This window comes from Zonotrichia albicollis, chromosome 3, assembly GCF_047830755.1.
Source record: "Zonotrichia albicollis isolate bZonAlb1 chromosome 3, bZonAlb1.hap1, whole genome shotgun sequence".
NCBI classification, from domain to species: Eukaryota; Metazoa; Chordata; class Aves; order Passeriformes; family Passerellidae; genus Zonotrichia; species Zonotrichia albicollis.
The window spans coordinates 50,804,149-50,827,416 of NC_133821.1; the positions used below are offsets into that span (position 1 = coordinate 50,804,149).

Genomic DNA, 23,268 nt, shown 5'->3' on the forward strand with positions numbered 1-23,268 from the left:
CAGAAGCTGCATTTCCCAATCTCCTATTCCACCCCACCATAAACTTGGCTCAAAGTGGGCTCCTGTGCAGCTGAGAAAGGCTCAGTGCAGGCCACGAAGAGAGAGAGAAAAAAACAACAGAGAGAAAAGAACCTGCCCATGGCCCAGGAAGAGGGGCTGTCCTTGGAAAAGGGACACACACCCACACTCTAACCTACATGCCAGGGGATGCTTAAGCATTTTGCATGAGAGAGCTCACAGACTAAAGGTATAAACAAGCTAAGTCCCTTTGGGGAGTTGAGCAGTGATTTAAACCACTGAGACTGCACACATCTCTGCTGGAATTTAGTTAATTTATTCAATGGTGCAGAAAAGAATACAGAACCCATCATCCCCATGCTGTGCTGAAATTTCAAGGTTGACAGAATTTATACAGCACAAGGAAGTGACGCTTTTCAGAACTGAAGTGAATTTTATGGCTCCCAGTATACCTTTGTTTACTTCTTTTATTTAAACTGCCTTAATCCAACCCCTGAAATTATACACATTCTGATGGAAAGCAACTGACAAGGCTCACACCTGGCTGTGAGCCATTGCTAGAAAGAACACAAAGAGCTGGACATGGTCTTTGGTCTGAAGTAGTGGTAACATTCATTCATCTGCTCTCCTGGCTGCCCAGATACAGACCTTGAAGCATCCCTTAAATACATCACTTAAAACTCCATAATGTCTTGGCACATCTCTCTACAAAAATTAGTAGGTAGCTTTAAAAAGACATTTGTATCTTTCCATATGGGTTTGCCAAAACCCAGGCATGAGTAATTATGTACAGTGTTTTAGTGCTACTACTCAGAAGTTCACCATCAAAAATTTAATTATTTAATCTGTAATAAAAAGTATGTGGGTGCAGGTTTTTTAAGGCAAACACTGTACTTCAGGTATGTCCCTTTAAATGGGACTTCAGAGTATGTGAGGTTGTTTACCCAAGCTTTAACTTTTTCTCAGTCAATTTTTACTCAGTTGCTGGCATGTTGTCTCCCTCACTCATTTTGGATTATGTTTTCTCCTCAAAGTTTTAAGACTTATCAGCTACTTCACATTTCTTGCATTTGAAAATGAGGCTGAAAATGCATGGAATCCATTCTATCTACTCTGCTGCAGAGTTTGGTCATTTGTTATTCATGTGCATAGCTGCTGACTCCTTTTGGCAAGACTCAGCTTTACCTGTGCCTGAGAAACAGGACTGAGGGATTCAAGCAACTGCAGAAAAACAGGCAAACCCAACGTTCACTTGTTTGGCAGACCATAATAATTTCTTGGCTGTTAAAATAAATATCTAAGTTTCAAGAAAGGCCAAAGAAACTGAGAGCATTCTGGAATGGAAAGTTAACAGAGCATTAAATGAAAGGTGGTAGAGAAATAGGGACAATCAAAAATGAGACTGTTTCTAACCCCCTCAAAATAACAAATTTGTTTCTCATACTGCATTTCATGTTTTCACAGTAACATTATTCTAACAAACAGATGGTTCCTTGAGCCATAACTGTCTTTATTTGGGACACACAGATCAACACAGCACTTTGGGGAAGATGTCATCAAAATTTGGTTCCCTTTAGAAACATCCATCTTCGTGGCATGTTACTCATCATTATGGGGTAGAGATGCACTTTTGCCAATATCTGTACTTTTTACTGAAAATCTGGCAGTATTTATTGTTTCATCTATAAAAAGATGTTTCTTGGAACAAAGCAATGATGTGAAAATCTTGTTTTTATATACAAGTACAGGCACTCACAAGTAGTAATGCTGAATGCTCAAACACAAAATTAGTAACAACATATTTCTAGGGCCTAACATCCTCCTGAACTAACATGTAAGTTGTAGAATTGGTTGTTCCCCAAGTCTGTATAGAGTTACTGTCATGGAAATAATCAAAGAACAGGTAAGGCTACCAATACAGTGTCCCTGAGATCTTTAAGGTAGAAAAGCCCAAACTTGGACAACATTATTATTTCACTAAGAAGTTATGCAACAGTTGTCTTTGGTCCACTGTGATCTCTCAGCAAAAAAAGGTTTAACACCTCAGAGGATATGATCTATGTTCTGCACTTGGAGAGCAATTATGCAAGGCAGTGGCTATTACATCTGGGAATGGACCTCCAGACAGGTTTCAAGAGTTCTGTTTACAATATTTCCCTCTCAAGAAACTGCCACCTCATCTCAGAGACACAATCATCCTTTCAATACAAAGAATTAAGTTCCCTGACTCACTGGTAAAAACCAAAAAGCAGATAAAGTGGCAGACAACTGCATGACAAACTGAGAAGTCACAGTTCTCTTTTGAACATTCATTCAAACCATAAGCAAGCCAAAAAACCCAGACCACGCTGTAGATCAGATGCTGATCTCATAATGTGGACCACTCTTCTTTAATGGCAAAATAACTCTCTTTTCTAGCAGAAATCTTCACTATAGGTCTGTGGACAGAGGCTCATAACATTACATGAGTGTGGGTTTTGTTGCTGTTGAAAAAGTTTTTCAAACTCCCATGGCTTCATTTGTGATTTTGGACCTCTGAAGGATAATAGGTTGGGAGAGTATCATTGCAGACCGACAGCTCCGAAGTTCCAAGCTTCAAGTGAGCGTGCATCACGTTGGATCCACCCTCCCGTGCTGTGCAGTTCACCAGCTGCAGCTCTTTGGTGAAGCAGAATTCAATCTGGCCAATTGTTTGTGCTTCTTCACCCTAGAAATATGAAGGGTAAGATCAGCCTCATGGGAAGGAGAAAGCAAATCAATTCTTCAGCTGCATTGTCCCATCTATACAATACAGCAGTCATTTTTTGTACATTTACCAGATAAAAAATGCAAAGAAAAGTACAAGAGGCATGCACTCTGAACAGCTTACAGTACATACTGTAACTCAGTACCAATCTGGGACTTGTCTAACTAGTAAGCCTCGTTGTTAAATGCTGTGACACATTATCCTGGCCTTTACTCATCTGCACAATGATGAGCTCTAGCTGAACTCTGTGAATACTGAAGGGCACATGTGACCAGAAAGACACTTTTCACCAACTCTTCATAGCAGGACAGGAATTGAGGCAAATAAAATTCTCCATACATGAGAAGAGAAACTAAATTTTATAACAGCTTTTACACAAAAGAACACAGAAGCAAGCTGAAACAAGGAGCAGAAGTGTCATTTTTGGAATAGAGAACAGGCCAGGAAGAAAAATGCTGACTACGAATAAAGCAGGCAGGCATAGAGACCTTCCATGTGGCAAAAAGATTACAGGAAAATCCTCCCCAGTGCTCAGGTCTAACAAAACACAGAAAAAATGGTTTGGAAACAATTAAGCAGGACAAAAAGATAAATACAAGATAAAAGTAACTGAGGTGAGAGGTTTTTTTGTTTGTTTTGAATTTGTGTTGTTGGGGGGGGGGTGTTTATTTCAGGGTTTTTTTTTAGGAAACATAAGAACAGAGAATGTGTCTAATCCATTTCAAACATTGAAGTACCTCCATCACGCACTTCAGGCATGGACAAGTCTAGAACTCTGAAAAAGGCCTATCTTCAAATACCTGATATGTACCTTTTCATTTCTATATACCTTTTCATTTCTATATACCAATACCTTCAGCAGTTAAGTACAGGAGACCCAAGCTGTACATTACTTTCAAGCAATTGGAACAGTATCTCAAGTGTACTAAAAGCAATGGCAGAACTAGAGTGAACAGAGATAGAAACTGGGGTTTGTGTTAGCCCTGTATTTCTTTCATGTCAAAAGGTGGGGGAGTATACAACCCACATTCAACGAAAATTCCTTTGTTCCTTAAAGTAACTTATAAACACATGTTAAAAATATTGTAAGGTATAGATTTTTCTCATGTTAAAAAACATGAGTAGAAAAACCTCAGAGCATTACTAAAACAAGAGTTGACAACACACTCCAATAGCAACTGTATCTTAGCAGGATTTCATAAATTGTTGCCTGCATATGGGCAGTAACTCTGCCAAGAGTTCTGTAGTAAATCACCTTGAACAAGCTGAGATAAGAAGGAACCACTTATAAGAGTGAAAGCTAACCTTGTGGGTTTTGTTTCTTGCTTTATTTTTCTATAAGAGCAGAGTAACCTAGCTGAAAAAAAGGAAAGAAAGAGCTCTACAACCTACACATGTAATTGTTCAGAACACTATTTTGTTCCTTCAAAGGTACTTTTGGTTCAGATATGGTGACCTATGCTTTACAGAACACTGTCTCTGTGTAGCACCCTCTCCACTGCATCATGATGCACAGCACAATTACTGCCAAGGAAAAATAAAGAGACATGGAAATTTGAGACATGCTTGGTTCAAAAGGAAAGACTACAGTGACCTCTTTAGGTATGGGCTCTCTGGAACAATCTCAGAGACAAGCTTCTGACTTGCTTTATTTCAGAAGGATTCTGACAGCAGCACCCTCACCAAGGCTGACATTCACTGCCTCCATTCAGCTCACTCTTGTTGGTTTTAGGAATCTGCCATGCAGCAACTAAACTTTAGCAGGCATGGTGGAAGCATCCAGCTACAGCAATACCTCCAGCAGGGTAGTTAGAGCATTCATGCAAGAGATGCAGGTTTAAATCTTCTAAGACAAAGAGACCTTTAAAACCCAAGGCCAAGAATCAAACAATACCTACATGCAAACAGCTGTAGACACAAAGAACACCTAGACCTAAGTTTCACCATACCAAAAATTTTTTCACTCTATTTTTGCTATATTTTTGATAGAAAGTGCTCTTTAAAAAAAAGTGGGTTTTTTTGGGGTTTTTTTTCCCATTTTGGGAAGGTAGGGGAGTTTTTACCTCTTCTGGAGGAAGGCATTGTATCTTTGGTGTTACACCATAAAATCTTGTAAGAGTTTCCTTTATAGCAGTCATCTGAAAAATTAAAAAGCTTATACAGATGAATAGGTCACAAGCACCTCTTCCAACAGCTCCCACACTGGTTAAGCTCAAAAACTTTTATAAAAAGCACAACCTTAAAGAACTATAAAATTTCAAAAGATCACTTGCTCTACATAAACTAGTTGACTCCTACTGAAAAAAGTCTATGCACATGATTTTGTTTTATTAAAGACTGCCTCTTACCTTGTAATATGAACTGCTTGGCTTTATCCCAGCTTTCAAGAGACAACTGAAACAAAGATAAAACATTTTTCCATGTTTCCTCTATGCAAACACACCTTCACAACCATTAGGTAAAACAGATCTTAAAAACCTGTCAAGCATTATGGTCATGGGAGCAAGGACATCTTGTCTTTCATTCTTTGCCAGCCTAGGAAATGCTGTTTTCTGAAAGAACACTTCCCATCCAACTTGGAAGGGTCAGAAAGAACACTTTCCCATACTTTAACATGAGGAACTAGGATAGTTCAGTCTTCAGACAGCTAGGGGGAAGGGAGTTTCAGAGTGCTCTGGTCAGTGCCAGGGAGGGAATGCAGTTTAATTGCTTCCTTTCCCCTGCGCTCCTGCCACTGCAGAGAGCACAGGGGCAGACTGGTGAGGGTGTTCAAGGCACCCTCACATACAAACACAGGATGGGCTTCCTGTGGTGGGAGACACACAGCACACTGGGAGAGGGATACAGCATGTCAATCAGAATCAGTGTTACAGTCAGGGCAGAAACTGCTCCTAATAGATACATTTTTGAAGAGGAAAAGCTGGTCACATGAGAAATGAGGAAGTGCTCAAGAACCTGTAGCCTGTGTACCGCTTCCTTTAGGCTCAGTCCTGAGAGGAGTTCACATTTCCAAGCTGACAAGACTCAGGACCTAACCCATGATGAGTCTGAGTCCCTACAGCTTCCTCTGTAAGAAGTGGGAATGGTCAGTACATTGCAAGATTTAATCCATAATTGCTGATAATGCTCAACCCTTCCCTTCCAAGGTCAGTTTTGGCACAAGGAAGATTTTATCCAGCTGACTAAAGGACAAGCAGTTTTTCACTGTCATTTTACACTGGATATGAGGAGACCAATAAAATAGATGATGTTCTGTAAATTCTTACAGAAGGCTGCATTATGTCCTCTTTTTAATAATTTGATTTGTGGAAAGAACTTCTTTAACACTGACATTTTTTGTCTTTCAAGTAGAAATGATATACCATGAGAACATTTTCAGTCATTTTTCTCTTCAGTAAGATAAAATTAATTATACTTATTTTCACAATAGATAATAAGCTTTGAGCAATTAATTTCAACATGCTTCAGTCTCTATTCTTTTGCAGTGTTGCACAAGCTGATACAGAGTCACATCATCGGTCACTGTGCCATCTGTAAATGTTTTAGTCACACCATCACAGCTACTTAGGCAATTGACTTAGACATCATTAATTTTAACATTACATATGACATGCTCAAACACTGAAAACCCTTTTAGAAAAATCTGCCAGTTTTAAAAGACATCTTCTAAACCAAGATGGGAGGGAAGAAAGGCTTATTTTCTTTGTGAAAAGGATACTGGCAGAGCATAAACAGGATGAGCTGGTTTGGGGTTTCTTTGGGGTTTTTTCTTGAGTTTTTTAAAGGTATATTTCTTTTTATGAAAGTATTTCCTCTGTCAGATTTGTTGGCCATGAGGGGACAGTATCTAAGTCAAACAACCTCTCACCCATACCAAGCACTGATCAGGAAAGGACTCTAACGTTCTGGCATTCAGCTACAGCCAGAACACATGCATTCAGCACTTGGACAAGCCACAACAGTCTCTCAAGACCTTGAATCTGGAATGGCCAGTGCTTTGGAACAAGAAGGAGAAATAGCTTCTAGGACAAAGCAAGGGTGTCACACCAGGGCTGTCACAAAGAACAACAAAGGACTGCCTGCAGCGACTGAACCCTGCACAACCTCCTCTCTTGGAGCTGCCTCTCAGCCTTTTCCCAGGATGTCCTGCATGATTTTGCCTGCAGCTTGTCCTTTCCCCTGAGCAGAGCACTGTCTTAAAAACAAGTGTTTGGGGTTCAGCATGATTCAGAAGTTTGGGGGGTTTGTCATCTGATTTAGAACTTTACAGGTACTATAGCTTTTGGTATCAAGATACAGCCTGTAAAGCTGCTCAAAAATTTACTGGCTCATGCTGTCTAGAAGGATGCTGCTAACAATGATGCTGGCTTATCTGACTGAAGTGACCAGAGACTGCTTCTCAGGGTAACAACTCTTCCTCTGAACTTCAGTACTAAAAATAATTTCTGCTAATTCTCATTTCCTCTCTGCCATCAGATTTTTAGACTTTGATCTGAAATCTTTAGGAACTGTTTGAAATAAAAGCCAGATAATTGAGTTCATTTACATACCCATTGAGATCAACATGCTGGTAGAGTTCTATAGCTTTACCGAAGTATTTTTTCTGAGAATTAAGGACCTCAAGTGTGGCTGCACAAGTGCCATGTTTGTCCCACTCATGTTTCCTATAGGAGAAAAACAAAATGCAAATTTTACAACACGTTGTTTGTAGATATATGTGCTGTACAAGCTAGCCATTGTACTTAAATCATGTATCCAAAAGGCTACACATGTGGAGTAGGATACTGCATTCAAATTTATCACACATATAAAAAGTAAACCCAAACAAGATCACTTCCACTACTTCAATTACAGCAACATCTATATATTCACGAAGTAAAGACATATAATGCTCTTATGATACAATGCCCTATCAGTGGATTTACACAAAGACATTTGGTGGTCAGAATGCACAGAATTCACCTAGAAAATTACTACCTCTATGCTTTTTGTAAGTTTTAATGGAACCTTTTGTGTTAAACGCACTTTCAAAACATTCATTTTTTTTTCTGAACTTAGAAGATTAAGCCTTATTTTGGGTGAAACAGTGAAATTGCACAAGCTGCTAGATTTTAGCATCAGCTTTTATGCTAGCCTGTGGCAGAATTTTCATAGGTCTCCTCTCGAGTCTTGCTTCTAATCCACTATCCTTTCTCCTAAAAGGAAGGAACAGAGAGCAAAAGAAATTCTTGCAGTGTACAGCAGACAAACTCAAACAGGACAAAAATTGGGAAAAAGACAAATGTTTTTATCAATTCTAAAGTCCTTTGAAAGACTAAGCAGCATAACCTTTAGTGACACTGCCTGCAAATGTCTTTTTTTAAAATTATTTTCAAATTTTCACAATCCACTTGTACTACAAAGGTATCAGCTCAGCAGATGTACACAAAGATTACCTAATCACAAACTCCTGCCATCATCACAGCGTCCTGTGACCTGATGGTGCCTTAAGCACATCATCAAAAAGCAGACAAGGACAACTATTATCCACTTGAAAGCCTACCTTAGAATTGTCCATTTATACTAAAAACTTCAGATTTTTCTTAAGGAATTAAAACACCTTAAAAGAAATTATGTTTGGATCTAGAGAAACAGTGTACTACTTCTCAGCAAAAAATTAATACAGCAACTGTGGTGTCAGGAGATTTGAGGCAGGGGAGAAGATGCTTTACTGTAAGATTTTCACTGTATCTTCCCAAATTTAGCCTTGTAGAGAGTTCTCATCTTGGCTGTAACATTCAACACAACTGCATGTCAAATGAATTGTTTATTGCCTAGAAGAATCCAATTTCCATGGGCAGATTTCTCCATAAGGGATTTTAAATAACTAATGATAAAAGACATCATAGTTTTAAAGTAAACAGAAGCTCTTTTAGAGGTAAACTTAGCAAGAAATATAATTAGGTTGGATCAGAAGCAGATAATAGTCAGATCCAAAGGGCTACTAAAACAGCAGCAAGCTAGAGGCAAGGCCTTGCATGGATGACAAGGATGACAATTTCAGTTCAGGGACTGTATACATGCATGTCTGTAAAACTAATGGTGATGCACCTGCCTTTTGAAGGCATTCAGTAGTACTTATATTGAAGTGTCCTGCTCTTTCTATAAAGGCAAAAAACAGAGGGCCAAAGACCTGTTGGCATTCAAGAAGCCTTTTATTGCTACCATGGAACTGCTATTGGAGTGGTTTGGCGAAGTCTGCATTGACAGTGCCTGTGAACAATCATCTGCAGCAAGACAAGAATGCACCAGGCCCAAGTGAGCCTCTAGAATGGACAGAGGCTTTAGTTTCCACAAAATATTTACCAAGACTTTAAGATTATACTCTTCACAACGTCACACTGCTTTGCAGCACAGCCATTTCAAAGGAAAAAAAAAAAGATACTGACCACAGCTACAGGTGTTCATCAAGGCCTCCATCCCTCTGCACCTCTTGCACCAATGAGCTTGGTGGTAGCCCAGAGCTGCTGTCAGTAACTTCACTGAAAGGGAAGTGGCTACCATGGCACTGTGCATTCTATTTCTCTATTTTCTCTTCTATGAGGAAGCCCAAAACAAAAGCTGTCTCAAGATCAGCAACACAGTGAAACTAGCTAGGGAAAGAGATCTGGAAGCTGCTCTTGCAGCTACCTGTGATATCCCAGGAGTGCTACTGCTACTCAGATTTAATGTGTCAACAGAAGCTGCTTCTTCTCCCTGGGGATAAAGGGAGGAAACATTTTCTCACTAAGTTTCATTTCTCTAAAACTTCTTCTATAGCCCTCTCTTCAACAGCTATATTTTATAAGAGAACAGATCTATACTATAAATGAGACTGGTAGGACACACTGCTTCAGTGGCCACCTGGACACTTCCTCTAATGCACCTGAAGAACTACTCAGACAGATTTTTGTAAAATAATATCCAAAATGCTTTTTAGGGCTTTTTTGTACTCACCAGAACTGAGTGCGATTCAGAGATGAATGAAGCACATCAGGCCAGTAGTGTCTCATGTCTGACAAAAGATCCTAAAAATACCACAATTAATAAATGCACCTACAGCACTGAAAAGCCGTTTCTTATACAATCTTAATATATAAGACTCATCTTTCAGTGTCCATGACTGAAGAAAAAGAAAAGATCTTTTTATCCCATATTCTGAAAATGCTGTTGTTGGAGGTAACAGGTACATCTACCAAAATATCTGAACATACTACTACTGACACATTGCCTCAAAGCAAGACTTTCCTTCAACTGTACCTGCAGAAGTTGTTCAATCATGCAGTGTTTCATATTTGTCAGGCTCAAGTCCCCTATCCCTATCTGCAATTAGAAAACCTTTAAATTTGAATTTAAAAATTCAAATCAATTTTGTTGAATTAAATACACTGGGGTTTTTGTTACGTAGAAAAAGAACAAAAAGAGGACTAATGGCCTAAGAGAAAACATACAGAAAACAGTATTCTGAGCTCTTAGTTTCTTTATTTTGATTTTGCAGTAGAAAATGTGAAGGGAGAACACTAACTGACTGAATCTCTTTCTTTTCACAGGTGCTTTTTGTCACTGCAGATCCAGCACCTATGTGGTGGTGGACCTCTAGATTTTATTAAGGAGGATGTGGCTGAATGAGCCAAACTGCATGTTCACAAAATCACGTAGGTACAGATGCTAATGATCACAAGGATGGCAACTTCAAATAGTACCAGAAGCACTAAAAGAATTTCAGGAGTCCTTAAAAAACCACACCCCTCAGAAAGCATTAGGAGGGATATTATGAACTGCAGATTTTACATATAGGATGTGCAAAAGTAACTGCACTTAGCTCTCCCTGGTATGTCTGTTTTTGTTTTAAATACCTTGATCTCGGTGACATTGAAATGCCATGTTCTGTTACAGTCTTCAGCTCTGTCAGGCCTAGGGAAGCAAAATAAAATTGAAAAAAGGTGTCTCTTAACTCACTACTGGTAACTAACATATCATTATCCTGAATTTTAAGTATGCAGGATTATAGCTGGAGATCTTAAAAATGCAAGTAAACCATAAGAACCTACAGTGGTTTAGAAGTAAAACCTTTGGTCCCTTTCATTCTATGTAAAAGTCATTTGGGTGTGCCAATGACTTGGAAAGGTCTTGCACATGATGTCACTGGTGTCACTACTGACATCACCTCCTGAATTGCTGTCCCATCTGATGTTCATGCAAGTGTCACCAAGACATTCTCAGGGAATCAATACATAATGATGTTCACTTTTCCAAGAGGCACAGCTTAAACTCCTGTACTGATTTTAGCCTGTATCTGTCTGGAAAACTTTTGGATTGCTGCCATTGGCATCAATTCCAGTGAGGTGATTCTTTTGAAGAAAATTAGTTTTTCTTACACTTCTGCAATATTTGTGTGGTGATAAGATACTTAAAGCCACAAGCAGTCATGAGAAATTAACAAATTCTTTTTACTCAGAGAGACAAAAGAAAAGAAGTGAAACAATAGTTCCCTTTGTGCTTGAGGCTATTTCTGATCTTAAGAGGAGGCATGTAAATAAAATGTTTATGTGGCCAGAGAACTTCAACAAGTCATGAGATATAGAAGTGAATTTCAGTTTCATGTCAAACCATCAGGTTTTACTTTTTTTCAATCATAAGAACAGAGAGATTAAGATCTCCAAAAATAACTCCACAAAAACCAACCTCCCAAAAAAACATCACCAAAAAACCCCAACAAAACACACAAAAAAACCACAACAAAAAAAACCCCACCCAACAAAACCAAATCACTAAACATCCTGGTACAAAATTTGATTTTTCCTTTTCAGGCTGAAATAAAACCACTCTTTGATCATACCACAATCCATGGATTGTCCAGTACTCTGGAGGGTCATGACAATCATTAGCATTCATCTGTAGGAAACAAAAACACAGTATTTGCTGCATGTATCCAGGCAAGAGTAAAACCTCATTCAGTGATGGCCCAAGGTTCTACTGCGGCATGCCAACTTTTCCTTGCCAAACCAGGAACTGGTGAACTCCAGTTACTTGAAGCTGTCATGGATTATGCCACGTAGGGAACCACTGGCATTAAAATTTTCAAGCAGATCAGTAAACTCTGAACAGACAGGGTAAAAAGAAGATAAAAGGACAGGTTGTGAGGTATCAGAAAGTAGCCTGATCCATGCTGAATGAACAGAGCTTTATCTACATTTATAGTTCTCCAGGTGGCAGCTCTGTATTTTTCTCATAACCACATTTTTTCAAGGAGTGCAGAGCCATTGAAGTGAAAACATTCAAAATAAACCATATTATTGGACAAGCACAAAACCCTCTTTAAGCATTCAGGACTAGTTTTATCATTGTATTGAAAGTGAAAAATACAAAGAAGTGATTAAATATATTGCTTATTCTAAGTAAAACAGACTTATGCTTTAATGATTTTGACTTGCGGTTCAAGGGAATGGAGAGAAAACGAAAGACGAAATACCTTCCTACAAAAACAGAAAAGTAGAGCCTCCAATAAAAACTGTTGATAATACAGGAGAAATAGCCTACACTTTAATTACTGTTTAGACCAGAGACATGCCTGAAAAGAACAAACTAAAAAATAAAATCCATGTCACACATCACAGAATACCATTACTGTATTTTCCCTGATTATTATTCTTAGTAAACACTTTTTGCCATTAACTAACAACCTCCCCAGATGTTCTTTCCCCATAATAATAGCTTTCCTTTTGGGCTCTGCATTCTGTTGTAATTATGCCACAATGCCTTTTATGTGATGCCAGAGCAAGAGCAGAGTGTAGAGAGCAGCAGAGTCAGGCCTGTAATCTCACTAATTGCCTTCCACATGCCACAGGCCAGTGACAGCAAATCTGCAACTTCTGCAAGACTTTCTTGTTCTGTGTCCATGTCCTTCCTCTCCTCTCCTCTCTTGCCACTAACAATACAAGCAATAATACCCAGCAAAAGGTTTTTTTCCTGAAAGGAATATTTTGAACAAACACACACTGAAAATGCCTATTAGTATTGCTCTGTCATGACACAAGCTCTGTGGGCCTGGAGGGGTTTGGCTATCTAGCCCAAAGTACAGCAAATTAATAGTCAACAGCTTGCTCAACTGAGGTGACAACAAGAACAGTGCAATTGTGCTCCTTATTCAGCCTTTAACTGCAGTTCTCAGACATGCTAATGGAACACCCAGAGTATTTCAGATTTAAAATCATGGCACTAACCTTCCTAGCAGTTTCTTCTATCTGTTTCATCACTCTTGGTGCTACCCTGTGCCCTGGCAGAACTGGGAGGTCAGCGCAACCTCCAACACATTAGTTCACACTCTGCATGCTTTGGCCAGCTTCACTCAATCTCCTATTTCATTCTAACTTTAGTATCCCTCCAACATTAGTTTTATATCAGTATCATAAATGCAAATGCTGGTCTGCAAAGCTGGGTACCCCAGCTTGCTGGTGCTGGTGCAAAACCACTTCTTGTCAGCCTTCTGCTGAAAGATTAATTCAATCTCTAGAGATTGACTGACTAGAAACAGAGGTACAAGAATTTATTTTCAAGTGAGCACTGGATCCCAGGAAGCCCTACATACCTAGATTCAATTGAAAAAGAAGCACTGTTTTCTCCTGTTTTAAAGCAATCTGATAACCAAACCAATCCAAATGAGCCATACATGACCTATAAAACTGAACAAAGGCTGGGGAGGCTGTAGAGCACCCACCATGCTGAGGGAACACCAGCAGAGGGATTAGCCTATTTGTAGCAGCAAATCATTGCCCAAACAGCATGTGCCAGAAGCATGGAAGCTTTTATCTCTGAAATGCCAAAAAATGAAATACCACTGGCATGTCCCAGAAGTGTCACCTGTTGAGCTGCCCAAGTTACAAATCCCTTGGTACAGCAGCTGGTAAATGTGAGAGTAGTGCTACTGGAACACATACAGATACAACAAATTGAAATAAAAAAACCAGCTTCTGGGAAGTGAAATATTTACTCCTGTTCTCCTTTCAAATCACCTTGCTTAAGTAAGTCATCTCTTTAATGAAGATAAATTATATGTTTTGTAATGAAACATGGCAACTGCAAAGAAAAGTTCTTGCTTTTCAAACTATGGAAAGAGTTCACCTCCTCAACTACTTCCCCTCAAATGGTGTGCAATTACTCCCTTTCCTCCTTTAGTCACTTTAATTCTTTCTGTATTATGCGACTACTTCTATTTTTACCAAAAAAAGAAGGAAAACTAGTATTTCTATTCTTCACTTAAGCCTCTGCTATAAAATTATTGCCAAAGCCTGAACTTAAGAAAATTTTTTATCTCATCTCATATTGAAAATTAAAATTAAAAAAAAATCATCTGTTGCTTAACATCCAAGCTTGAATTCAGGCTGTTCTGCTCATTACTCTATTCTATTGTCCTTTTTTTGACTCTTTAATAAGGACATATGTGAAGAAAAAGGCAGATGACAGCAGGTACCATTCCTTTATTGTCCTTCCCATTCCTAACAGAGAAGGAACTTAATAACTTACAAACTTGCACTTTTTCCACATTTCACACACACAAAAAAAACCCAACCACATAAAAAATTCATCTTTTTGCAATCCCCAGGATGCAAAAGCTGAAATAATAGTTACCTTTGTAAGTTCTGGAATAAAAGGTTTTCACAACTCTATAAAAAGGGAGCAGGAAAGTCCCTCTTCTTGGCCTTGAGTTGCTCTTAAGTCACATTCATTTGTTACTGAAAAGTGTGGCATGAATTAGCCACAGGCACAATTTTTTAAGGAAACTTGAATTTCATAGTCACTTGAGGTCTGTGACTCTAGCTTAGATATCTCTGCATAAGACATAGTCACCTTAGGACAATTATATGGCACTGGAATTTCTAATCACATTGCAAGGAAGAAAATCTCTTCCTCCTTCACACTTTTCGCTGTAGTAGTCAGTAATTAGGTCCTGGGGTTATCACTGCTGCCATGGTATCACTTTATTTTAATGAGATAGTTTGGAGATATGATTACAAAACACTTCCCAATTTAATTGTGCCAATCACACTCAGTATTAAAGAGCATCAGCTGAACAGTTACTTTTTAAAGCCCAGGAAGAGCTGGGAGAGATGTACCCTCAAATTTCTGGCATGCTGATCTGTGCCCTCTAAAGTTTTTGGGCCTTCAAAAGCCTAAAAAACTTTTCAAGCACAGATCTCCAAAACAGGTAGGAGTTAAGAAGGAGCTCATCCACATACCTTAAAAACACACTGTGTGAAAGATTCTCTAATAATACTCCTTTACACAGGAGACAAACAAAGAAGTACTTTCGGAAAAAAAAAGTATCTCACGGGTTTTTGCCATAAATGCTATAATGACTTTTGCTGTTTCTTTCACAGCTTTTTCCTTTCAAAATCATGTCCAGAGTTTTAAACTGAATAATAACACTAAAAATATTTACACCCTGAAAAACACCAGTTATATATAAATACACCAAACACACAAAAGAATCTACCTACTTAAAAATACTTAATTTAAATTCCCGAATTTAGGAATTCCTCTTATGTAAAACAATAAAGCTGTTATAGCAGCACAGTTGAGATCTTGTGTTGTCATAAGACTCGATGGGAAACTACAAAAAAAAAAGTTACTTAACATGATTTTAGTATCTCTTTCTTTACACTTCTTTGAATGCCTCTGTCCACTTCTTACTACAAAATATTATAAGAAATCAACAAAGGGCAAGGAAGCCTACATTTTCTGATGCTCAATACTTTCAATTATTCACTTCAACTTCACTAGCAGGTTATGCAAATTATTTGTCAATTTATCAATTACTCTACCCTGGAATTCAGAGGAGTAACCAGCATAAATATACAGTGGGAAAACTGGTTGGTAGGGATTATTTTTTTAATTTTGTGTTGTTTAATCTTTCTTTTTTTTTCCTAATTGCTCTCATCTCATTCCTGTAAGCAAGCTCATTCACTGCTACTGACTTTGAACACTGACCCGTGCTGGTCACTACAAACTCTTCAACACCAACATCTCTGCTTCAAGTCAGTAACAATGATGTTTAATCAACAGAAAATCAGACACAAATTGCATCAAATCTTTCCTTATTTCCACACAAAACCAGGCAAAAAACAGAACAGTGGTCTCAGTCACACACATCTGACTTTTGTTATTGATATTACCCTCCACGTTCATCTGGCTGGACCTGAAGCTATTGCATTATCCACAAGGTTCTTCTACCTTGTGTCAGTAAACCTGATCATATTTTTTACTTAACTGTACAGGAAGAGACCTTTGAGTACTTCCAGTACAGGAAAAGTCTTCTACTTACCAGATGGTAGTAGATACTTAATAGCAACAGTATCCCCTCTTAGCTGTGCTTTGACAGATCCATGCTGGAAGGCTGGGTTCATACACCTCAAATACAGCAAAAAATGCAGGAATCCTCAGAGACACCTGCCACAACATCTTTGTAGCTCTCTTTCCTGACTGAATCCGTATTTGATGACAACATAGAAATACTGGAGTCATAATTACAAAGCTAAAAGCCTTATTGTGCAGCAGATAGTTCAAATACTGAACTGTCATCAGCCAAACAAGGCAAGTCTTCCTGCAGAGTCTGATGAAAGTCTAGGATTAAGTTTATAACTAATAAAATGTCACAAATCCTGTAACAGGCTTAGTGTACAGTACACCCTACACTGACAACTCTATCTGTAACTCACCACAATCTTTCCTGTTATGGCTGCTCTGCATCACAGGAGAAATAGCAAAAGTTGCATTAAGATCAGGAAAAGCCTTTATAAAGGCATAACCAAGATTAAACACTTAATGGGCTTTAGTCACTCTGTTTTCATACATTTATTATCCAATGCTACCTTTAGGATTAGGATAAAAAGAGAAACAAAAATCTCACCTTACATACAGTCACTGGCCAATGATGAGCAAAGTACAGCTTTTTCCAGGCATGAGGGTGGATGTCACTGGAGAGAGACAGACAAATTTATTTTTCTGCAAGTATTTTAAAAAGAGGAACACCTTCAGGCACACACTCCAAACTAATGATTCAGAGAGAAACAACACATAGGGAAACATGCTAATATCCCCATTGTTAAACAAATTCTCCTTCTGCCACCCTATCTCCATAGGCTTTCCATTTCTTCAGTATGCAGAGGGGAAAAAAAACCCTCAAAAATTTGTTCAAGAAGTGTTGGAAGCCTGTATCACATCATTTCTATAGAGGCCTTTTCCAACAATTTGGAGCAGATCTATTCTGGTTAAGCAGATATAAATAAAAAACCTGTTGAATCAGACAATACACCAGATATATTTAGTTATTAAGCAACCAGACAAAGTAATTAAATAGAACATCAAATGGGAAAAAATAAACGGAAATGTAAATTATTTTAACTGACAACATCACGTGCAGAACTGTCAAAATAAGTTGTTATTCTCTGGAAGCTAACAGCCACTTGTCAGTCATTAGTTCTTGCTAGAGGATATATTACCAAAAGAAAAATTAAAAAAAAAAAAGTAAAAGACCAAGCTAATTCTCAATTTGAGGACAACCTAGGGATGCTTCCATGTTATATCACATACCAGTTTTTTTCTCTAGTTTTTCTACTTTGCAATGGCCACATTTTCTCTTAAGCATTCACATGTATCTATGGCTTTCTATACAATTTAGAAGAATAACTATGGAACTTACCAGGCATAGCCACAATGAAAACTATTAACACTTTTATAGGGGTCTTCACTGTTGCTGTAGAAACCTGAATAGCAGAATTGCCCTATATTGCAGAGCAATTTATTTCCTTGGTTTTAAAAGACCCTAGCTTAGAAATGATCTTTCATTAAACATTTCATTTGATCTTCCATCTATATCTGAAATAGCAGCTGAACTTCTGCAATGTCAATCATGCCAGAGTTCTCCCAGAACACACTTTGTGGCTAAGGAAGATCAGAAAACTGTACTTATTAAACAGAGCTGGAACCCAAGGAAAGCCATTTTCAATATCTATGCAGCTGCAGAGATATTCTCCCTTCTCAGGATGTGAGTTCTCATGCTCTGTGCAGCTCAGGAAGCTGCCTCTAGAGCTGACTCTTTGCCAAGATGGCCAAGCTAGAGCCAAAATCCTGGGGATTGAAGAAACATCAGCACAGTGTCTAAGCTACCCACCAAGTGCAATGCAGGCACTGAAAAATTCAGCACTGAACTGAGCACCCCTAACCACTGTCTTGCCAAAGCACTAAAAGGAAGCAGAAAAGTTTATTTTCTCTTATAATGCAATAGGAATTTCAACTCTGACCACAGAAATGTGACTTAGGGTGTGGTTTCTCCCATGGCCCATTGGTATTGAAACTCAGATTTTCCCAAGGGGCAACAACCATGAAAAGGTGATGCAGCAATCTGATACAGCCTCAGTTGGGACGTCACATGAAAAATAATTTTATATTGTCAGAATTGAGAAAACAGCAAGGAAAAGAAATATAAATAAAAGAGTAAACAATGCAACAGTTAGTGCAGTTCACGCCACAGGGATGACTCCAGATTTTTTGCTGTGAGTGTCAAAATAAATTTCAGTTTTTGTCATTACCACATCACAACTCTAAATGATGAATGTATAGGAAGATGAGAAAAGTTTCAAGTGCAACAAATGGAATTTAAGTTTCCCCTCTTTCTTCATGCTGACACATCTAAAGGTTTCCTCAGGTATGATCCTTGCTCCTCCTGCTAATGTAGTCACCTTACTATAAATCACCTAAGGGTAGAATAACACATCAAAAATAGTACATAATAACAAATTTACATTAGAAGTTAAACCATTCTGATGTGCATTTAAGAGTGAGTTGTCAGATGTTTCATTTAAAAGCACAACTTACCTTTGAATAAAAGTATCTGAAGTACACCAACAACACAGTGCCGTGAAAAACCAACCCAAAATCCAATAGTGCAGCTTGGCAGGTTTCATTTTGTTATCCAAATAGCTGTAAAAAGGTGTTGAAAGAAGAAATCTGTTACCTATCCAACACACTTAAATGTTAAAATGCAAAAGAAACCTACTATGCCAGAAATAGGAGTTAATGGTAACTCTAGATTAGATTTACAATCATGGGTAAATGGGGAAGTCTTTCAGGGCTGTGCCTGATTGCCCAGCTTGTATGTAATTTTTATAAACTAATGTCATCAAAGATGAGATCACTGTTTCCTTTTTTTCTTCACTTGCACACAGTTGCCACAGAGCCACTTTCCAATTAACAGAAATATATAAATCTTCTACAGGCCTATATTTCTGTAATGAAGACTCTACTTGCAGTCAGCTCAAATGCCCAACGTGATTCATTAAAGAAACTTTGAACTCAATATTGAATATTCGTGTTGGATTGGCCAAGGCCGAAATTAGAAACTCGCAGGAAGCCAAGGATGATTTCCAAAGCAGAAATTCTGCCTGACTGCCAGTTGACTGCAAAGCTAATATTTTTTTTAAATGCTGATAAAATGACACGAAATTTCTGTTCTTGTTATGAACCTGAAATAGCCTCGATGGAACCATGCACAATTTGCCTAATACTTCATGGACCTTAGAAGTCAGATGATTAAAAAAAAAAATTAAAAAAATAATCAACCTTCACAAACAGAAGGACTTCTACTTGTCTACTTGGCACAGGTCAAAAATTCCAAGTGTCTCCCAGATCTGCCAGGCATTTTCACAGCATTTCAAACACTACCTTTGACAAAGGGATGTACATGCACATATTTAAATGCAATGCAAGTTATTAAAGCCTCACCAAAACTACTTCCCAGCCTTCTTAAAATGACAACCCTGCACCATAAGACACTGTGTGTAACCTAGGTGAGCTTTCAAAGACCTTTCACTACATTAGTCGTATTTTTTTTTCCTATGGATGTTTTTTTTAATTCATTCTTACCACAGTCAAGTAAAGCCTGTTTTGACACCAGCAAAGACATGGCTGATTCAGCCATTACACTGAGAAAACTCAGCATAATTCATATTCCCAGCTCATTATAAAGAAGAACATTTTCCCACAGTTATGTGGCTCTGGACCCAGCCTGCAGAACTCCACAGTTCTGCAAACGCCGTGCCAGAGCTGAAGTACAAAGGAGGGAGCTTCCCCCCTTGCAAAATGTGTGGGGATTTCAAAACTCACAAGGGGCTTGGGCAACAACTGTAACGTGAACCAGATAAATTTATCACAAGGTCTTGCTAAATTGTGAGGAAGCTAACACTTTTAAGACATTCTTCTATTTTCATACATAAATGCCTCTCTAGTTTGTAATACACACGTTATCAAGGTACTTGGCCTAACAGAAGATATAATCACATAAATATTAGCTGCCAACTGTTATCTTCCTGATCTACTTTCTTAAAAATACCAGAAGGAATTTCACCAGGTAAAATAAGAAAAAAATTAATAATAATTTTTAGAAGATCATTTGGAGAGTCCTACTTGTATGGAAAAGTAAACAATAATGTAGAACTGATCTTCAGCAAAAGCTAGCCAAAGAAAGATATATATGCTGTATTAAAGAAATTGATATTGTTGTACAGGGTATAAAAAAAGCCACAAGTAAGTAAGTAAGTGCTGGATAGCCAATTTCCCCAAGAGTTCTGCACCTTAAGTGATCTCCAGTCTCATCATTTGAACAACAGGAATTAATGATGTGAGATTCTGCCTTATAGACCAGCTTAATGGTTTCTTCTTCTGTTTTTTTGAACTGAAAACCAATCAAGCACGACTACTTTTCTGCATGAAAAACTATAAAGAGAAAATTTGGAGAGATACAAGAAGTGTAAGATTCATGTAAAATTCTGCCCCACCTACAACAAGCAGGAAGTACCACTTAAAGGACAGCAACATCACACATCACCAAAAAAAAGCTGCACTCCACAAAGGTGTGGAAGAAACATCTTAAGGAAGTGGATTATGAAAGAAAAATAACCCAGCAAGCATTACAGCATTTCTTTTGATGTAAGTTTGTAGATGGAAAGAAGCTTTTTTTTTCAGTGACTAAGCAGCAAAAAAAGCATAAAGGTAATTGTCTGCTTTCTCACTGGACTCTTATGTTTGACCAAGTAACTACCAGGAACAGAAAGGGGCTTAAAAAAATGCTGCCATCAGAGCAGCAGAAGGTGCTGATTTATTCTACATATTGTTCTGAGCCCTGAAACCAGAACACAGGGCAACAAAGCAGGTTTGAAAGCCCCCAATCTGTAACTTTCACTTTTTTCCACTGATAAGCAATACATAAATTCTCTAAGGATTTAGCTCAGAAGACAACCTTGCAGGTCCCACAACACTATCAAGACAGATTGAGTGATTTATTCAAGCTGACTTTTTGTCTGTCACATTGATGGTGGGGGGTGAAAAATGCATCAATTTCACCTTAAAGGCAGCTGAATGATGTGCATTTGAGGAAATACATCCAAATGAAAACTGCATTAACAACTAAAATGCATAGAGCACATACATTTTTAATAAAAACTGCTTGTTTACTAAAAATACACTAGATTACTAATTTCACAAATACAATAAAGAACAGATTTAACAAATTTTACACCAACTTTTCTCCAGTAAGAAACAGGGATTTTATATTATGAAAGTTAGATACAAAAAAAAAGTCAAGACCTTCCAAAAGATTTCATAACGTAGAAAACTTAAAACTTCAAAATGAAACCTGTATACATAGATAAAATTATTACTTGACACTAGGTTATCAACTCACTTTTATTATGTATAAAATTCCAAAGGGCAAGAACAGCTTTGGGATTACTCTTGGTTTACTGTATCTAGAACAGGAATGCAAAACACGTGTTTCTGTGCATGTTTCTGTGTGAGTTTCTCTGTGTTAGTAACCCAGTCAGGGCAAGGTCAATTTCACTAACAATATTAGCATTGTTCCATGCTGTTTTCAAAATTACCTGCCCAGGCTTATCAAACACTAGAGAGAACCTGTAATAAGCATTGAGGAAATCCTCCTTTAACACATTCACTATAGTTTGAATTCTAATATACCATCTTGAGGGGAGTGATGATGTAGCACATGCTTCTTTTGGACACTAGCAATTAGTCACCACTTATTTTACTCCCTTATTTCTGTTTTGCTTTTAACAATTAGCTTGACTAGCAAGCCTCTCATTAACATAAAATCTCCTGCTGTACAGTTTAGTTCAGCATGTAAAATCAGAAGAGAAGATGCTGCAGAAGAGCATTCAAACATCAACAGGAGATGCCCATGGTTATGACACAGCATGCACACAGCTAAACGCTGGCAACAGTGTTCACAGATAAGATTTACGACAGTTAGCCTGGCATCTAAAGCCATAAAAACGAACACCCAAGGCTTTGGTAGCATCCCTAACAAATCAGCATGCGCTGCATCTGCCACAACGAGTTAGACAAGCCAAGTCACAACACTGTGTGCCAGAAGCATTAACTTAACTTACAACAACACTCTTAGCTCCGGCAAGTTTTACCTCCACTGCCCACTCCCAGCTAGCCGTGCATCCCAAGCCCAAGTACTGGTCCGAGTAACTGCAAAAGGCTTTTCGAAGCCTTTTCAGAGCCAATACTCACGCTCACCGGCACGGCACGATTTCAGCAGCGCCTCTCTCACAGCGTTCAGCGCGATGGGGGCTCTCTCCGAGCGGGGCTGGGTGACCCGGAGGGAGCAGGGGCCGCGCTCAGCCCCGCCGGCTTCCCGGAGAAGCGCCGAGCTCGGCGACTCCTCGCCCTCCTCGCAGGGCAACCAGCACAGGGCTCGGCTCACCGATGTCACTGCGACAGCAGACAGCCCTAACTGCAGACAAACAATCATTACAGAGGCGTCTGCACAAACTCTGAACAACGCAAATCTCCCAAGCACCGGAAGCGGGAGGCCCCCAGGCGACCGCAGGATGCCAAAGCCCATGTAAAGTGTAAAAAAAAAACCAAAAAAAACAATATTAAGAGTTTTCCCGCCTCTGGGAAATGCTGCCATTTATTTGGCTGACTTTCGATTTGCTACGCATGGAATTTAAATCGTAAGAAGTGAAAGCAAACACAAGCTGAGTCCGCGCCAGGCCTGCAAGTCCCACCTTAGCTGTTCGCGCGTGTGAGGGTCCCAGTGGCAGAGAGCACTCTGCCAGGCGTTAAAGCCGACTCAGAAACACCTCGGGCGTCCCGAACCGCAGCTCCTGCCTGCCCAGCTGCCAGCGCGGGAGCGCAGCCCCATGGCGGGCAGGGAGCGGGAAGAGGGAGCCGAGAGAGGCCGGAGCAGGGACACGGTCAAATCCGACCTCCGCTGCCTCGCGTTCAGACCTCACCACAGCTCAGCACGCATTCGCCACCCCGCCCGTGTTACCTTCGGCCCGCCGCCCCGGCGCTGCCCGCAGGAGCTGCCCGCCCTCTCCCCGGGCCCGCCAGGCCCCGCCCCGGAGGGCGGCTCGGGGCGGCACCGCCGCTCACCACGGCAGCTGCCCGCGGCCTGCCCCGGC

At 39.2% G+C, this 23,268-nt stretch overlaps 1 protein-coding gene across 7 annotated transcripts; it reads right to left on the bottom strand.

The window, feature by feature from the left end:
- Window positions 1-315: 315 nt before the first annotated feature.
- Window positions 316-23,268, bottom strand: RNASET2 (ribonuclease T2). 7 transcript variants are annotated; one of them, XM_074537384.1, is made up of 12 exons: window positions 23,136-23,268; window positions 22,376-22,592; window positions 20,410-20,551; window positions 18,656-18,760; window positions 16,689-16,755; window positions 11,622-11,677; window positions 10,639-10,696; window positions 9,740-9,810; window positions 7,315-7,428; window positions 5,113-5,158; window positions 4,828-4,902; window positions 316-2,725 (listed from the first exon to the last, which is right to left on the bottom strand). In XM_074537384.1, the coding sequence occupies exons 4-12, from the start codon at window positions 18,742-18,744 to the stop codon at window positions 2,534-2,536; spliced, it is 768 nt and encodes a 255-aa protein (XP_074393485.1). In that variant the 5' UTR covers window positions 18,745-18,760; window positions 20,410-20,551; window positions 22,376-22,592; window positions 23,136-23,268; the 3' UTR covers window positions 316-2,533. The 7 variants fall into 7 exon arrangements, with proteins under 7 accessions (XP_074393485.1, XP_074393483.1, XP_074393484.1 ...); XM_074537382.1 differs by lacking the exon at window positions 20,410-20,551 and adding an exon at window positions 21,519-21,582; XM_074537383.1 differs by lacking the exon at window positions 20,410-20,551 and adding an exon at window positions 21,519-21,582 and having other exon boundaries at window positions 22,370-22,592.

What these genes read in the sequence shown, in the direction of transcription:
- RNASET2 (XM_074537385.1), bottom strand. Translation starts at nt 18,744, where the DNA reads ATGAAACCTGCCAAGCTGCACTATTGGATTTTGGGTTGGTTTTTCACG. An exon ending in TCAGATACTTTTATTCAAAG is followed by an intron (nt 16,756 to 18,655) that starts GTAAGTTGTGCT and finishes GTCTCTCTCCAG; the next exon opens with TGACATCCACCCTCATGCCT. An exon ending in GGCCAGTGACTGTATGTAAG is followed by an intron (nt 11,678 to 16,688) that starts GTGAGATTTTTG and finishes TGTTTCCTACAG; the next exon opens with ATGAATGCTAATGATTGTCA.